Genomic DNA, 19,055 nt, shown 5'->3' with positions numbered 1-19,055 from the left:
TTAAGCCAATAGGTTTGGGGGTGGTTTGTTATGCAGCAATAGTTAACTTAAGATTTTAATTCTCCTCCAATTTGATCGATAGATTCAATGTAATCCCAATAAAAATCCCAGAGGCTTTTTAAAAACAGAAATTGACAAGCTAATTCTAAAGTTTATATGAACGTACTAAGAACTTAGCACAGATAAACAATTTTGGAAAAATTGAAGAGTAGGCAGGCTTACTAAAAAAGCATCAGTAGATTCACACTTACATGGTTAATTTTTTACAAAAGTGCCGAAGTGCTTGAAAGGGATAAGGATAGTCTTAACAATAAAGTGATGGAAGTGAAAATTTATGTGGAGAAAAAAAGGAGCCTCAACTCTTATTTCATACCACACACAAATATATCTTGAAATGAATCACAGGCCTTACTATAAGAGGTAAGTCTATAAAACTTTTAGAAGGAAACAGAAGAAAAATCTTCATGACTTTAGAGGTAGTCAAAGAATGCTTAAAACTCAGAAAAAGCAGTAACAACTTTTAAAAGAAAAAAATTGGTAACTGACTTATCAAAAGAAAAAAAAACACTTCTGCTTTTTAAAAGACATTATGAAAGCAAAATACAAACCTTAGAATGTGAGTAAAATAACATAATACATATAATCTGACACAGGACTTTACAACTCAGTGAGGCCATATAATGAAAATGTGCAAAAATTTGAATACACACTTCACAAAAGAACATACTTCACTTTTTAGCTATTATAAATAACTAATGTATAAGCTTTTGTGTAGGTATTTTCCGTTCTATTGGGTATATGTCTAGGAGTGAAATTGCTGGATCATATGGTAAATATGTTTAACGTGTTTTTTTTTTTTTTAAATTTTTTACTTTTTTTTGTTAATCCTCACCCAGGGATATTTTTCCATTGCTTTTTTAGGGAGAGTGGAAGAGAGAGGGAAAGACAGAGAGAAACGTTGTTGAGAGAGAAACACATCGATTGGTTATCTCCTGCACGAGCCCCAACCAGGGCCAAGGCCAGGGAGGAGCCTGCAACCAAGGCACATGTCCCTGACCAGAATCGAACCCAGGACCCTTTGGTCCACAGGCTGACGCTCTATCCATTGAGCCAAACCAGCTAGGCTATGTTTAACTTTTTGAGGAACTGCAAAATGTTTTACACAACAGCTAAGTCATTTTAAATCCTAAATAATGTATGAAGGTTCCAATTTTTCTGCATCCTCGCCAACTTATTATCATTTTCATTCTAGCCAGCCTAGGGGATGTGAAATGGTATTTCTTTGTGGTTTGCCTTTGGATTTCCTTAATGACTAATAATGTTGAGCATCTTCTCATGTGCTTACTGGCATTTATATCTTCTTTGGATAAATGGCTATTTGGATGTTTCCCATTTCTTAATCAGGTTGTCTTTCCACTGTTGAGCTATTTATATATTTTGGATATGTAATCCTTATGATATATAACTTGAAAATACCTTCTATCTGTAGGTTGTCTTTTCACTTTCTTGATAGTGTCCTTTGAAGCACAAAAAGCTTACATTTTTGATGAAGCACAATTTATATATTTTTCCTTTGGCTGCTTGTTGCTTGTCATATCTAAGAAACCATTGCCTAATCCAAGGTCATGAAGATTTATACTTATGTAAATCTCAGATTTTCATAGTTTAGTTTGTACATTTAGGTCTATGATTCATTTTGAGTTAATTTTTGAATACAGTGTAAGGTAAGGTTTCAATTTCAATCTTTTGCATGTGAATATCCGGTTGTGTTAGCACCATTTGTTGAAAATACTATTTTCCCCCCCACTGAATTGTCTCGGCACCTAAAGTTGATTTTTAAAGATAAGAACAACAACAACAAAAATCATTGCAGTGCTTGGGGGAGGTCTCCACTAGAAGGGCCCCATATCTGTAACCCTGAGGTCAGAAAGTTTCCTCTACCACCCCAAGGTCAGGAAGGCACTGCCAAAGTCACAAATCTCCTACATCTGGTTAAAAGCAGTGGAATGCAGAATCTTGTCCACCCCTGAAAAAACTCACTTCTGCCAAAGCCTGCACACCACTGCTGGCAGACGATGAACATCTTTTGCTTTTGTTCAGGTTTCCAATTAGCAAATGATAGTTCTTTCCTTGGAATGACAGAAAATTAGGAGGTTTGTAACAGAATAAGAGCTTCCTGGTCTTTACTGAGAGAAAGGGCAATACATGATTATATGAAAGAAATATGAATGTGCATGTCCCACCAATTTTATACGTCACAAAGCATTCTGAGATCTAAAACACACACTTATCACTAACAGTAATGCTGTATGGCTGCTTTTTATATTTGATGCATTAACTAAAAGTTATATGAGACTTATAAAATCTAGTCAAATTTTATATAAATATTCTAGAGTTACTCTAGAAATCTGGATTATTCTGACAATATCTCCCAAATCATATCAGACACTAAGAACTTATAATCTGAATTTTATAAAGTATATAAAGAGACTATAATTAGGGTAAGTTGGGACAAAATTCAATTTTGATAAAAGAGAGTACTTTTCTCTGTTCGAATTGTACTACATGGATTAATTTTTTACTTTTAACTGTTTGAAATGTTTACTAAAAACAAAATACTCTAATAAGTGGTAATAGAGATATTAAAACATGCAGTCATAAAAGCATCCTGAAAATTTAAGGCCAAGTACCACCTTGACTTTAGATTATCAGTAATCTTTTCATGTCAACAAAACCTTGTATTGCTGTTTTTTTAAAAGGTTGGGTAAAAATTCTACTGCCCAGATTACCAATCCTATTACTAAAGCTCAAAGTCATAGGGCTTCATTGTAATATTTATTACTATGATTTCAATTTAATTTTGAAGTGAAACTTCTGAAAGTCTAATGTTATAACTAATGTCATTCTTGCTTTCAATCACAGTATTAAAATGGATAATGCACTTTAGAAACTGAAGTGTGTAGTACACATTTTCATTTCAAAAACACCCACAAACTAAAAAAGATATTTAAAATCTTTATTGTTTCATCATCAAAAGTTTTCTTTCCATAGAAGAATGGCAATGAAGTATCAGTGCATATTCTATGGAAAATTCATACCTCAAGTAACTAGCTTAGAAATCAGAGACAGCACTATGTCAAGCTAGTGTGCAAGATCAAAGACACAATGCCGCCAATGCAATCAGTATACAGAAAGAATATGCAGCTGTTAGAAAAGGAGTCTATGGCCAAGTGACTGAAACAGTTGCAGTGCACTGTGCTGACATTCTAGAACAGAAAATGGGGAATGACTAAAGAATGCACTTCCTGCCAAAAAAATCGAGATTACAGGCACTGAGTTCCCAACGGTTTCACCAGCTAATTCATGTGAACCTGTACCTTCCTCTTTAAGACTACAGTACTCTAACACTGCAAGCCATCTTCAGCCTAATGTGTAAATGGGACAACCACATGCAGATATTTCATTCTGCTTCCCATCTCACAGCTAAAAGTAACAACTTGGGTGCAGCTTTATAAACCTATGGCCTTTAGGTATCTTTAGTAAAAAGATGACCAAACCTAAAATTTGTTCCCTTTTTTTTTTTGAAAACTTGATAAAATAACAAAAGATAGATGTCATGATTACTCAGTTTTGTCTGAAGGCAAGACAATTTTTTATGGAAGTATACTGAATAAACATACAAACAAATGTCCTTAACAAAATACTGTCAGACCAATTTAAACATTTTCATAACAAGCTTCTGAAAAAAGTACTGATAATTGTAAGCTGCAAATAACCACTACAATCTGATCATGCCTGGTTACTGGGAATTTTCAGGTTGGGTTTGTGTCTGAAGCTGGATTTGGCTACTTTGCATTAATTCACACAATAAATGCCATTTAAAAGGAAACAGCAGCTCTATTGTGATGGAATAAAAATGAAAACAATTGAGAGGTATACAGGAAACTTGTCTTAAATAGTTTTAAATTACATATAACATTAGAGAATAAGAACTACAATTACCATTGTCTAAATCTTAAATTGTTAATGCATGAATTATCTGCAGGATTAACAAGTCAATTGTTAATCATGCCAAGGCCTTGTGGGGCAAGGGGCACTCTGAATGTATGGCATAGCAATTACTTTCCAGGTGAGTTAAACACCTCTGATTTAAAGTGTTATTAAACTATATTTGAAGTTATTTTACTTACTATATTCACTGTATAAAATAAGTTAAAAGGAGGGAGCAAGGAGAGGTTTTCTGTATATATGATGCAAACATCTTTTTCTTATCAGTAGTAGTTCCACAAATGTCCATTTTACCTATGGTAAAATATGAAAGGCTGATAAAAGATCAAAAATTTCCCTTATAAATAGAAATAGGACTCAAAAAATGAAATTTCAACATCATTTCCTTCCACAATGCAACTCTTTAACTATCATAAACATAAATAAAAACCTTATCTCAAAAATCTGTTTTTACACCCTTACCTTAAAGTTTAACAAAAAAATTCTTCAAACAATTGAGAAGAAAAGCACTCCTTTGTAGCAATTCCATAAAATAATTTTCAATTCACAAAACATCTGCTTACTGGCAAAACCAGCACGGGCATTAATGCTTGGCCATTCTGAGGTATAAATGCAGCTATATTTGCACTGAGTATATAGTCTATAAGGTATGCCAACAGTCCGAATGTTTGCATAAAATTGGGAGTGATGTCATCCTGACTGATTGAAACTTACTTTTATAACTTTTTGTAATAATGAAGGTTAAATAATTTTAAAAGATATACTTTAGCCCAGTAATATCCTGCAGAAATCTAATTCCTAACCAATGTGAATGGTTATTACATTTAAAAAATTTTTTAACACTGCATATTGATAAAAAAAAAAAAAATTGAACAAGAGAAGCACATAAATATTTAAATTCAGCAGGACACCACAGAAAGCATACTATAGATAAGTGTGAAATCAGTCAAGCTTTTTTTCCAAAAGAGAAAATCCTTTTAATCCTTTAGCAAGTCTCTGTGAAAATAGTATGCTTACAATAAAAGGGAGAAGGAAGTACCTAGAACACCCCAACAGGCTTGCTATACCACTCAGCATTGCTGCCCCATCTCCTGTGTGCATGGATGGCCAACAAATGACAAGAAGTCCACTTGACAATAGTTCAGTAATTTCTTTCACCACTGCTGCCAGCTGAAGTCGTCATTGCTTCCAAAGACCAAGAAAAAGCCCAGTATAGTTGCAAAGATGACTGTGTTTCCTGTGAGAACAAGTGCACAAGCTCCCCACGCAATCTATGGAAATAAGATATAAACATTCAGTTAATAGACATATGAAAACAAAATGAAAAGCAAAGCAAGGCTTTAGTTATGTACCAATCATGATGTAAAACACTACTGAACACTTAATAGTACCTCTATTTTACTGTTTGTATTTATCTCTAGTTCCTTTAAAAAGGAAGTCATGGAAAGATGATTCACTATTCAAAACAAAGCTTGTTGCCTTCTGGGCTATGAGGAGGCAGCACAGAATTCTACAATTTTCTGTTTATAAAGAAATTTGCTCCAACTCTTCTTTAGTGAATCTAAAATTTTATCTAGAGCAGCCGTGGGCAAACTACGGCCCACGGGCCGAATCCGGCCCGTTCGGCTGTTCTATCCGGCCCGCGGAGCCAAAAGAGCGGAGGGTTCTCTTGCTCTCCCCTCCGCTCCTTCACCAGCAGCAGTGTTAACATGGCAACGTCGGAAACACGGCCGCAGCTCCTTCTTCTGAGTGGGCGGATTTATATCCGCCCATTCAGTAGAAAGAACAACCTCTCAATCTTCCAGAGGCTCCTTGTAATGCCCGCGGACGCGTCCCCCGACATCACCCTGGGAATGCGTAGACACGTTATCGTGGTGATGTAGGGAGACACGCCCCTGGAGAGTACAGTATCAGAGCATTAGCTAAAAAGGAGACCAACAACACTGTTCCCACTGAAGTTGATGTTTTAAAGACCAAAAACCTTTCAACCCAGTCTACATTGCCATCTACATCTATGTCCCGGGCATAATTTGGAAGTTGCACTAAAGAAAATGTTTAATTTACTGTTTACACATTTTGTTCTTTTCTATTTGTTTTAGTTTTAAATTATTTTATTATATTTAAGTTTAATTTGAAAGGCTTTTGCACCTTTCCTTTGTTAGGCAATTTTATTTTGCCTTTGCCATCTTCAATATAAGGTATGTTATTGTGCTATGATTCCTCCATTTTTTGAAGTTTCAAATTAGAATAATTAGTGTTTACATTCTTCTTGTTAAAATGTTTGAAATGAATAAAACTATTGAAATTAAAAAAAAAAAAAAGACCGTACCCTTTTATGTAATGATGTTTACTTTGAATTTATATTAATTCACACAAACACTCCATCCATGCTTTTGTTCCGGCCCTCCGGTCCAGTTTAAGAACCCATTGTGGCCCTCGAGTCAAAAAGTTTGCCCACCCCTGATCTAGAGAGTAGATTAAAAAACAAAAACCAACAAAAAAACCCCAATATATAGAGAGCAGATTATATTGACAGTATCAGAGGTGAAAACATACGCATGTACATTCCTTTAGAGGGGCAGGAGCAGTATGGAAGGGTGGCCAGTCCCCATCTTTTCTGTCTTCTCTACTTCCCCAGAGATGGAAAGAGGGAACCTATGACTGGGGGGAGTTTGGGAGGAAGAACTGAGTATACGTAACCCAGCCTTCTCTTTCGTACGCCCCCACCTGCAAAGAATACAAGATTTCCTTGGGTCTTCCCTGTTTCGAGCTGTACAGCACAGGTCTGTGGTTGTTCAGCACCTGGTTGATTAGCTTTTGTGCCCAATTCTGACAGCAAAGTACCGGTAAGCCAACCATGCTGCACACCTGAGCCATGCTCTCCAATATCATTTTTATCAGTTAACAACAAAAGTACGTTTCTAAATCTCTATCTTAGAGGCTCCCTTGTCTCATCACTTTTTCATGTCATTTTAACAAAAAGTTTTTCCTGAAAAAAACTTTACATTAGTGAAGAATGTGTTCACTTACTAGGTGTGCTCTGGCAAATACAATAGGGAGTCCGAAAGCTGAGACAACGATGCCTGTTGTAAGAAATATGGCAAGTTCCTTACAAGCGTTACTCATAGCATCTGTTTCATCCACTAGTCTTCTTGCTATGCAGTATGGAATAGGTGAAAGGATGTAAAAAAACAGAACAAAGAGGGGCCAGTATTGGCTAGAAAAAGAAAAAAATAAGTTAATGTAGTTTTGCTATTTATGTCATTTTCAACACATAAAACATGCTTTTTAAAAATAAGGACCAAAGGAGTATTACAATGTACAAAACATGATACAACTTAAACATAAGCTATAACCTGAACACCAAAAAGAGGAACATTCAGAATCATAGTATTCCCAATGTTAATTATGATACAATTAGTAAAATATTTCTTATATTAAAAGAAAATGCTTTATAAATTAAAACAGTTGGAATCAAGGCCTAAAATTTAAACTATATTTTATTTTACGTTATAAATAAAGAGGCATACGGAAAATGGGAATGTTATCACAGTGATTTTTAAATTCAAAAGTCATGCCCTTGACTTCAATGATATCCTGCCTTAGCATAGAGCTGGAACACCTCCAAACTTTTCTTAGGTCACTAGGAACTACCCAAATATAAAAAATCAAAGTAGAGAAAATGAACTGAAAGTAATATTGAAAACTTTAAGCCAGAATATAGAATTTATTACAATAAAGATAGATGGTTTTTAGTCTGTAGTTCAGCTACTGTATTGTCATTTTCTGGTTATAATAATAAAATTATAGTTATGTGAGACAGTATCACTAAGGGGAAACTGTGTGAAGGGTACCAGGCGCTGCTCTGTACTATTTTTACAAATTCTGATAGTCCATAATTATTTTAAAATACAAGGTTAAACTAAAATAGACATCAGAGTGAAGATTCATTCATACAGGCTTATACTAAGCAAAGATTTATCTATGTTTTTACTAAAAATCTCTTCCTAGATATTTTTGAGAATAGAAAAAAATTACAAATGAACATATGCTTAAGAAAAAAACTCAAACAATACAAAAGCACAAAAAGAGAAAACTCAAAGTTGCCCACACCTCCTCTGCTTTTTCCTTCCTACTCTCCTATTAAGCTTCTTGTGGACCCTTCCATATTTCTATTTGATAAAAACTTTAAAATTATGAATGAATCACTGCACTTTTCCATTTAACAATATATCTTGAACTTTACATATTAGCAATTACAGCGCTTCCTCATTCTTTTTAAGATGGTTTCTCAGGATTACTTCTACAGCAGTAAAAAAATTTTTTTGAGCTTTAAAAGCAGAAAAATGTTATTCTTATATATGCAAAAAAACCCCACAAACATTTTACATACTTGTATATTGGAAGGGCACATCCAAGCATCAAAAACATCAGCCCAATTGCTCCTCCAAAGGACAAACTAATCAAAGCTGCAAAGTAAATAAAAAGTCAAGTAGAAATAGTAATTAAACTAAATCAATATTATTATTATTATTAGCAATCTGAACATTACTTGTAATCCCAGAAGTAAAAAGCAAAACAATACACACAAAACCAAATGTACTGAAAGTAAGTTACCTTTCAAAGTGTAAGTTACCTAGTCACACAATAAGTCTTCTGTAGCATCTTCAAGGCAAAATGAAGCAATATTGATTTTCAAAGCCCTGACCTTTTGCTAGCACACCACTGAATTCCCTGATTCTGTTCTCAATCTACAAGATCAATGCTCCTCCAGACATCAGTATTATATTTACTCCACAGATCACTATAGTTCTGAAAAGCAATTATGTGGAGAAACTCCGCACTGTCAGCTTTACTGGACTTGTCCTCCTTTGGGAAAATCTGTCTGGCTCAGGTTTTGCTTCTTATACATTACAAATGTACACAAAACTGAAAAGATAGTTTCTCAAGTTATACACACATACTTATACAAAGCATTGTATTTTATAAAGGGTTTTCACATATATCAGTGAATAGAAACAACTTTCTTGAATAGGCATAGTTAATCAATGGCCTAGAACAGTGGTCAGCAAACTCATTAGTCAAGAGAGCCAAATATCAACATTACAACGATTGAAATTTCTTTTGAGAGCCGAAAACCGACTTCTGCGCATGGGCCACGAAGTTTCAATCACACTGTACGTGCGCGCCCGCACGTGGTTTTTTGTGGAAGAGCCACACTCAAGGGGCCAAAGAGCCGCATGTGGCTCGCGAGCCGCAGTTTGCAGACCACTGGCCTAGAATTAAGCAAATAAATAAATGATCAATTTATTTCCAGTCCTATATAACCAGCATTTCTGCAACTATGTGCCTAAAAAAATAACATGTCTTTTTTTAGCGATGTAGTTAAAATCCCAAAGATTTGTAGAAAGCCTAAAAAAGTTGTCAAGACAAAAATCTAACATATACAAACCAAAATTAATTATAAAGGGATTAAATGTTGCCAAGTACTACTGATATACTTCTCTGAATTAAAGTGAGCAAAATCAAGGAATCCCACTGACGTGGTAGCCTGGCACATTTAGTTTTCATCATTGATGTAGGTCGTATCAACCCTGAATACATTTACTTAGTCCTTAATGTCATATTATTTTCAGTTACTGAAAGAAAAATTTGCATTTTAATTTTACAGCAAATGAGGAAGTTTATTAGTACAAGGGAATACAATGTAAATGATTAGGGAAATACTGAATTTACCATCTGCTTTGTTCAGTTAAATATAGGTCTTCATAATCTGCCCTGTTACTTCCCCTGACACATTATCAGTCGCAATAGGCTACTCATCCTTGCCCTCTGCACTCCAGTGACACTGGCCCTCTCCCCTTTTCTGGGAATCAGCAGGTTCCCTCATCTATGTGTTCGTTACACGTGTTGTCTCTTCTACCTCAGACAGAGCTTTATTCATTCATTTCACTCAAAAAATATTTACTGAGCACCAAGTATGTAACAGGCGCTGGGGATATGTTAATAAATGAGATACGGCCCTTTCACACTCAGGGAGCTTGCATTCTTGTCCTCCTACTCCTTCTTTCCTCCAAGTTAATTTCTACTCTTCCTTCAGATCTCAGCTCAATTATTTCTTCCTCAGTAAATTTTTTCCAAACATCCTATTATATTCATTCATTCATTCATTCATTCATTCATTCAAGAAATAGCTATTGAGCACCTAATGTATGTCACACACTGTTCTTGATTCTGAAGATAAAGCAATGAAAAAAATCAAAGCTCTTGTCCTGGCCAGTGTGGCTCGGTCGGTTGGAGCAATGTCAGTACACCAAAAGGTGGTAGAATCTATGGCATGTGCAGAAGGCAGCTGATCCATGTTTCTCTCTCTCTCAGAATCTCCCTGCCTTCCTCTCTAAAATCATTAAAAAAAAAAAAATTCAAAGCTCTTACTCTCACGAAGCTTACATTCTAGCAGGAGAATAAATGATATTTAAAGAGTCAGCCAGCCATCACTGGTTGGGTGCCAACCTATGATCCAGGGGGTCACAACCTATGAACCTGGTCAGGGCACATGCCGAGGTTGCGGCTCAATCCCCAGGGTGGGGCCTGCAGGAGGCAGCCAATCAATGATTCTCTCTCACCCTTGATGTTTCTATCTCTCTCTCCCTCCTCTCTGAAATCAATAAAAATATATTTAAAAAAATTAAAAAGTCAGCAAATAAATGTCAAGTGCCATGAAAAAAAATCAGATAGGGTAAGGGGAGGGAGTGCTATTCTAGACACAGAGGCATGGGAAGGCATCTTTGATGAGGTGACACCTGAGTAGACACCTATATGAAATGAGAAACTGGACCCTGTGGATATCTGGGGGACTCTGCAGAGGGACATGCACGTGCAGAGGCTCTCCTTACACCAAGCATGTCAAACTCAAAGGCTAACACGGGCCAAATAAACAAGGTTTAAATTTATGTGGGCTGCAAAAAAAACCCAAAAGCTTCAATTTTCATAAAAAAGTAGGTTTACTGCGATAGAGACATGCTGAATACAAAGGGCTGAAGTAAATGAGTAATCGTTAACATAAAATAATATAACATTTTAATGAAAATTAATATTTTTTCTTGAACATTAACTCACCAGATACTGAATAACTGCACAAATTAGTAAGTGCAATGCAAATAAACCTATTTTTCTTGTCCTCCGAAAGTGAAATATTTCCTGTTGCGCACACCAAACAAGTCAGTACAAGACTAATAAGGTGGCAATCAGCTGCTAAAATATTCGCTGCTAGTATTAGTGGAGAGAAGTAATGCGCCTGCACAGAAGGGAAATGAATGCAACACGATTCTAGTAATCAGTCATTAGCGAACATTGTAGTTCGTTATTAATAATTATGTATAACAGGATATTGTAAAAATTAAGTTACAAAATTTTTATTAAAACGTTTCTTACATACCATTTTATTGGCTGGGCTGCAAAAATATTCGTTGTGGGCCGCATGCGGCCCGTGGGTTGAGAGTTTGACATGCTTGTCTTACACAGTTATCACAACTGTGATTTACATTGATTTGTATTTGTCTTTCCTTTTAAACTGTTGGCTCCACAAGAGAAAACGTTTTTCTGTTGTTGATGCTCATGCCACAGTGCTTAACACTTAAATGATAATATCGGTAGAATTAATGAAAGGAATGAAAGGGGTGGATGGGAGAAAGAGAGGGGGGCAGATGGGGGTGAAAGAGCAGGAGTAGAGTGGAGTTGGGGGGTGGGGGGACCGGTAGGAAAGAGGAGGATGGGGAGGGAAGGGGAAGATAGTGTGCCTGATGTAGTAGGGTAGATAGATAACAGCCCTTAACTGAAAATCAGGAGATGCTGGGTCCTATCTCCTATCAGCCTTCTACTAGCTGTCTAAATACAGTGATTACATCTGAGAGTCAGTACTTTCTCCTATGAGAGCTGTACTAGATCTGAAATGCAAATAATTCTCTGAACACTAGAGATATTTGTCATAAGATATGCTGAGGAAGTAAAAAACCATCTCTGCTTTTTTTTAATGTAGTTGCCAAATAGCTAAGTTCACCACTATAAATACTATACAGGAACACCTTATTCATTCAGAAGCCCATTTACCCAGAAATATATATAGCTTAGAATCCTGTAGGAAACAAAGGTCACTAAAGAGACAAAATATATGTCACAAAACCCATACACTAAAGCTAATATTCTTTTTTAAAAATATGTTTTTATTGATTTTTGAGAGGAAGGGAGAGAGAAACATTGATGGGTTGCCTCCTGCACACCCCCTACTGGGGATCTAGCTGCAACCCAGGCATGTACCCTGAATGGGAATCAAACCAGTGACCTTTTGGTACATAGGCTGATGCTCAACCAACTCAGCCACATCAGCCAGGGCATAAAGTTAACATTTTTTATAAACAGACCCTTAGGATCTTATTCAGAGGTTATTTATTCATATTTTGTAATACAATTACTGTGTGTGAATTTTGGCAGAATGAAACATTTATTTTTTATTTTTTTAAAATATATTTTTATTGATGTCAGAGAGGAAGGGAAAGGGAGAGACAGAAACATCGACAATGAGAGAATCATTGATCGGCTGCCTCCTGCACACCCCACACTGTGGATGGTGCCCTGACCAGGAATCAAACTGTGACCTCTTGGATCACAGGTCAATGCTCAACCACGGAGACATGCTGGCTGGGCAAAACATTTTTATTTTAAAGAATCATCCAGGCATATATGTTTTCAATAGCAATTCATGTGTCCAGAACAAAATTAAGTGAAAAGATCAGTTACCCATATCTTGTGACATAAAATTTTGTATGTTTGATTATCTTGTTCCCCATATCAAAACAAATGAGAAAGAGGAGGGAGAACTGCATATAAGCAAGATCTGGCCTCTGACAGGGGGGAGGAGACTGAAAAGAAAAGAAAAAAAAATAAATCAGGCAGAAAAATTCTCCAAAAGCATACCAGTTTTCTGTCATCTTGGCCAAGAGGCAAGTAGCCTTAGGACTTGGTCTCTGAGGGTAACTCTGTTCTGTGACAGAGAACAATTATTTATGTTCTTATAAAAAAAGAAAATGTAAGTTCTTAAAAACTTAATGAGAGACAACTTCTTTAAAAAAATCAAGGAACTAAAATAAGATATGATTCAGGTATAAAAAAATAATTTTATGTGACATGTCACCTCCTAGTCATACTGGATAAAAGCCAATGGGGTTTAAATAAAGTGCTAAAAAGTGTTCCCAAAACCTTTAAAGTTTCTCCAGTATTATGAAATCAGGAACTAGGCTGATTTATATACAAATTTCATCATTTGTGTATAAATGGTTGTCCTAGATGACATCAACAAGACAAGAATTTATACTGTCGAGTGATGCAACATTTGGAAGCAATCTTAGATGAGTCTGATTTCTCTTCCCAAAGCCTCCACAGTAGTGATGGATAGAACAGCCCAATTATCTAAACTATATCTAGAGACAGAGTGCTGGTTCTGTGAATACAAAGAAATTAGGATAGAAGAGGGGACCAGTTTCCTAACCTAGCAGTTACCAGAAAAAGCCAATATATAACAAAGCAACAGGCAAGTGGCTCAAGAAATAAATTATTCCAATTATAGCAACACTCCTCCTTAATAAAATAGGCCAACCGGAAGAAAATATCTTGATAAATAGTCATAATCATAACAATCAGAAAATCTTACTGAAACAAAAAATGTTAAGTACAATTCCATTGAAGACACTTTCACCCAGTTAATATTTATTTACCTAGGCTTACAGGGAGAAATTACAGTTATTTTAAGAGACTCCTGCATTAATGAGACTGAAGAAATGGGGAGGAACAGGGAACCTGGCTACACCCTGAAAACCACAGCATTCTACTATAACTGCCTTTCACACAAGCATTTAAAAGGGTCTATTATGGTTCAAAAGGAGATTATAAAGGCTGTCAGTTGCTCAGATGACAACGTTTCATATGGGAAACAAAATGTTTTCAGAAATGAAAAATAAACAAGAAACAGTTTTTAAAAAAAGTGACTCTGGGAAAGAAGCTCAAAAGTTGTCCTTAAAGGAAATAAAATACAGAGAAAAAACACTGCTATCAAAGTTCTTCACTTCCTGCTTTGCTGCCCCTTTTACAAAGCCGCAGGTCAGGAAAGCAATGACGTTCATTGTCAAGTTGAAAACGCTGTTAATGGTATCTGCTTCTAATCACATGAACAAAACTACCAGTTGGGAAGAATGCAACCTTCCTATTTCTAAAGAAAAGATACGATCAAACGACTAATTTTTTCACTAAGTTTAAACTATCTCATCTTTTAAAAACCCAACTAAACAAAAACTCTGAAATGTGAAAAAGCCTCAACCTGCAAGTGTGGAGAGGGCAGAGAAGAGGAACACTTCGGAGTTGCCTACAGGGTCCAGCCTACGGCACACACACCACAAATCAGAATACATCAGCGTTAGGAGCGTGGAGAGCTTTGAGCACGGGTCCTGAGAGGATGCGATCGCCGAGGTTTGGGAAAGAGCCGTCTTAACCCTTCCGGGGCGTTGCAGCGCGACTGGGTTCGGCTCAGCGCCCCAAGATCGCACTTGTGCCTTTAAGTGGGAAATGACACTGATTTTCCGTAACTGGCATCTCTCGCGGTCTCAGCCCCCTCAAACCCACACTCTGCCCCCCTCTATCTGGGATGCAAACTCCTGCAAAATGAGTTGCTGCGGGACTTTTAACAGACCGCAGACCACTTCATTCTTTGTACGGGGGGCGATGGGTGGGGAGAGAGGGGCTGCGGAGACGAGCTGAAAGTGGGGGGTGGCCGAGGAGCCGGGACTCCGGCCGTCCCATCTGGGAGGTCGCCGCACCCACCTCCGCTCAGAGGCTGGGAAGCTGCGAGGGCGGAGGCGGGGCAGGGATTCGGGGTCGGCCTCCGGCGCTGGGACCCCGCGGCGCGCGCTGCGGCCGGGGCGGTGGCGTGCGGGGGCCGTGTGGGACACCCTCCCCCTCGCTGCGGGCGGCCACCCAGCCCTCCTGGGCCCTGCGCCCCAGGCCCACCTTTGATGCCAGCCATGGCGGTGACGTCGCTCCTGGCTCCAGGACCTGAGGCGGCGGCAGCGGCGGCGGCCGGGAGACCAGAGACGCGCGGCGGCGGCGACCAGACAACACCCGGAAGTGCGCGACGCAGTACTTCCGCCGGCGGCTCGCACTCGCGCAGGGGCGCGGGGGGCGCGCGTACTGGGGACTAGCAGGCCGACCCCTTCCTTCCCGACTCCGGTCCTCTGCAGATCGCCGCCCTCGGAGGCTCTCCCCACAGCCCGTTTCCGGGGCGTGCCGGCGCCGGCCCGCGTTGCTCCTCGGGTGACGGAAGCCCCATACCGAGGCTCCTCTCGGGGACCCCGCAATGATGTTCCTTCTTTGTTCCTTCTTCTTCTCCTTTCTTCTTTCTTCTTCTTCTTTCTTCTTCGCCTCGACGTTTGGGAGGCGCGGTGTGATGTCTTTGGGAGAGAATTTGCGATCTTCAAAGCGCACCCATTTCTCCTCCCAGCCTTGTAATAAAGGAGAAGTACGGCTAGTCTGTACTTGGCTCCTTGGGTTCCGACACAGAACTAGGGTTCTGTGAGACCCATGTCCTGAGACAGGAGCAGCGGGACACGGTGAAAGGTGGATTTAGTACAAACGCGATCTCTTGGGAGTCAGTGAGAATCGCTGTGTTGTTGTTTTTTGTTTGTTTGGACAAACAGGGCTAGAAAAGAGAAAGCAGCAGAGGTACAAATACATTTATTTAAGTCATCGTAGAAATTTATTGAACATTTACTATGTTGGGAACAGGGCTAGGGATTGAGGTCAGCAAAACTAGGTATGGTTTCTGCTCTCCAGAAGCTTAAAGTTTAGTGAGAGAGACAGACACAAAAAAAGTGTGGAATTTCGACAATGATACTTGCTAGGAAGATGGGTAAATAGTCCTAGGAAAGCCTTCGCTTTAGACCAGTCAATAGATTTCCCAGAGGAAGGAACAATGGAGGAACGAACAGGTGTGTAACTAGAGAAGAGGGAAAAGCATTCATTCGGAGGGGATTGTGTTTGTGGAGGGGGTGGAGGTGATGAGCTTGGCCAGCAAACTGGGAGCCTGGAGCTTGGTCCGCTGGAGAAGAGAGAAAGAAATCAGTGGGATTGCTGGGGTTTGGGGTGGGCAGTATGGTTATACAGCAAGGTCCTATAGAAGGAGGCTCCGTCCCCTCCTCCCAGCAGTGAGAATCTTTTGAAGGTTTTTAAAAAGATGCAAGTGGCCCTAGCCGGTTTGGCTCAGTGGATAGAGCGTCAGGCTGGGGACTAAAGGGTTCCAGGTTTGATTCCGGTCAAGGGCATGTACCTTGGTTGCGCGCACATCCCCAGGGGGGGTGTGCAGGAGGCAGCTGATCGATGTTTCTAACTCTGTCCCTCTCCCTCTCTGTAAAAAATCAATAAAATATATTTTTTTAAAAAATAAAAAGATACAAGTGGAGGTGAGTGACGTACGCAAGATTTGAATTTAAATCTTTTCAGTCATCAGACCAAGATAAACTGGCATATGAGACCTTGATGAGTGTATGGTTAGAAGAGGTGTTTCCAACATGCTTTAAAATGAGAGCTACTGGGGACTAAAGGTACTTTGCTTCCCTCCACTACTTTCAGGGTTGAGTACTTTCAAAATACAAAATTTAAAACGGGTCTCTTCTTGAGGCTTTATGCCCCAAATAAACCTAAAGGTGTCTCGTGGAGGAGAATTTTTTTCTATTCAAGTTAGCACAAAAAGTTCTGTCATCATCTGTACCATGAAAAAAAAGTTTCCATTTAAGGATGGTGGTAGCAAAACCACAAGGCACACTTGAACATATGTTGTGGAAATGTTACTGTTTAGACAATTTGTGAACCACTAGCTTTGTTTTCTAAACTGAAGCCGACATATGCTCACCAACCATCTTGAAAGGGGTAGGTAGAATTTCTAGAGAAGTAAATTATTCCATCCTAAATACTCAACTACTAACACCTTTTGTTTTGTTCCACAGTATTCCATCCTTGAAAGCAGGGATGTTTGAGAGAACATAGCAGAGAGACAGCTCATCAGTGGTGGTGTATTGGAAAGTGATAGGTTCTCATCTCATAGGCTCACAGCTTGGCCCTTGGAGAAAGGTCACATTTCAGGAAGCCTTTTGGAGCTTCCAAAAGCCCTGGTGGCAGAGTTAAATGCTAGTTTCCTAGTTTCCTCTTGTGAATATAATGGGTTGGGCATTACAGACATTTGTCCTTGATGACCTTTATGGGCAACTGGGATTGTTCTTTAGATTAGGGGGTCATTTGCTTCCATAGTCACTGAATCCTAAGAATTTGTGTTCCTTTGACTTTTGCATGAGATCCACAGAGACTCTAAGGACTATTTCTGGTCTACAGATGTTGTCTAGAGTTACTTGAGACCTTAAAAACAATATGTTCAAATGTTGTATTTCAAAGACCACGTACAACATAATTCTTGGGGATGCTTCCTAAAAGTGCAAACTTCTGGGTCCCACTCCAGATATTCTGAATCAGAACTTTTGTGGGCAGAGCCTAGACTAGAATCTGAAATTTTAACAAGCACCCTAAAGATTTCCTATGCAAACTAAAGCTTGAAAATAATTGTCTGAAAGGGCAGAATGTCAGGAGTTTTCTTCATCAGTCTGCCAAGTGAATCTTAAACAGTAATGGTCTATCCTTTAAATGTTCTAATGTTCTCTACATATTATATAATAATCTTTCATAGGTGCAAAACTTTTCTTTCAGATGGCTTGCTGTCCTCCAAAGTTAATTCACAAAGATGGAGATAGGGGTAAGAGAGAGCTATTGCTTATTGAGAATCTAATTTAATTCTCCCTACAATTTTGTTAATTTGGAATTACTAACTCTTTTTAAAGTTAAATATATTTGTATTGATTTTTAGAGAGAGAGGAAAGGAGAGGGAGAGAGAGATAGAAACATCGATGACAGAAACATCGATTGGCTGGCTTATGCATAGTCCCCACCAGGGATTGAATTTGCAACTTGGGCATGTGCCCTGACCAGGGATTGAACCAGCAACCTCTTGGTGCAAGGGTCAACGCTCAGCCACTAAACCATACCAGCTGGGTGGAATTACTAACTCTTACAGATCAAGTCAGAGAAACCCCAGAGAAGAGTTTAGTTGTAGTATTTTTTTTAGTAAAAAAAAAAAAGAAACAAACCCTCTTTATTACGGAAAAAATTTAAATATATAAAAGGTAGTCTAAATAGTATAATGAATTTCCATGTTCCATCAGCTACCCTTAATAGTTAACACATTGTTAATGTTTTATCTATACTCCCCATCAACTTCTCCCCACCTACTATATTATTTCGCCCATATTATTTTGAAGGAAATTCCAGATATAATTTTTTATCTTTAATAATTCAGTATTTCTGAAAGGATTCTTTTTTTTTCTGAAAGGATTCTTAAAAATAACATAGTCAAAATACATATATCTCACTTGAAAAATGATTTTTAATACAATTGTACTAGATTCTTTAATATAATTGTATTCTTTAATATAACATTCGTGCACTTGTTGGGGAGGTCCCCTCAGCCCGCCACTGCAGCTGCGCTTGCCAGCTGTGAGCCCTGCTTTTGGCTGAGCTGCGCTCCCCCTGTGCGAGAGCACTGACCACCAGGGGGCAGCTCCTGCATTGAGTGTCTGCCCCCTGGTCGCAAGTGCCGTCATAGTGACCAGTTGTTCCACTGTTCCGTGTATTTGCATATTAGCCTTTTATTATATAGGATTGCCTAGCTTTGTGTCCCTTTGCCACTTCAATATAAGATCCACGAGTACAGGGACCTTGGCTGTATCCTCCATGCCTAAAACAGTAGCCGACACATATTAGGCATTCAATCTATATATGTTGAATGAATGAGAGAAACCTAGGCCTGCCTGTCAGACCTCTAAGATGTTGCCTCTGCACTCTTAGAACTGTTTTCTCTGTCCAGTTCTTTATTTAGGCAGTAGTTTCTCTTCCTGATATTT

At 38.5% G+C, this 19,055-nt stretch overlaps 1 protein-coding gene across 1 annotated transcript; it reads right to left on the bottom strand.

Moving 5' to 3' along the window:
- Window positions 1–2,161: 2,161 nt before the first annotated feature.
- LEPROTL1 (leptin receptor overlapping transcript like 1) lies at window positions 2,162–15,535 on the bottom strand. Its single transcript, XM_080662766.1, has 4 exons — window positions 15,064–15,535; window positions 8,402–8,477; window positions 7,039–7,225; window positions 2,162–5,279 (listed from the first exon to the last, which is right to left on the bottom strand). The coding sequence occupies exons 1-4, from the start codon at window positions 15,077–15,079 to the stop codon at window positions 5,163–5,165; spliced, it is 396 nt and encodes a 131-aa protein (XP_080518892.1). The 5' UTR covers window positions 15,080–15,535; the 3' UTR covers window positions 2,162–5,162.
- Window positions 15,536–19,055: the final 3,520 nt, after the last annotated feature.

The sequence above is a fragment of the Plecotus auritus genome (genome assembly GCF_963455305.1).
Source record: "Plecotus auritus genome assembly, chromosome: 3".
NCBI lineage: Eukaryota > Metazoa > Chordata > Mammalia > Chiroptera > Vespertilionidae > Plecotus > Plecotus auritus.
Note: the sequence above shows the minus strand (reverse complement) of the source record. Positions and strands in the feature narration are given on the sequence as shown.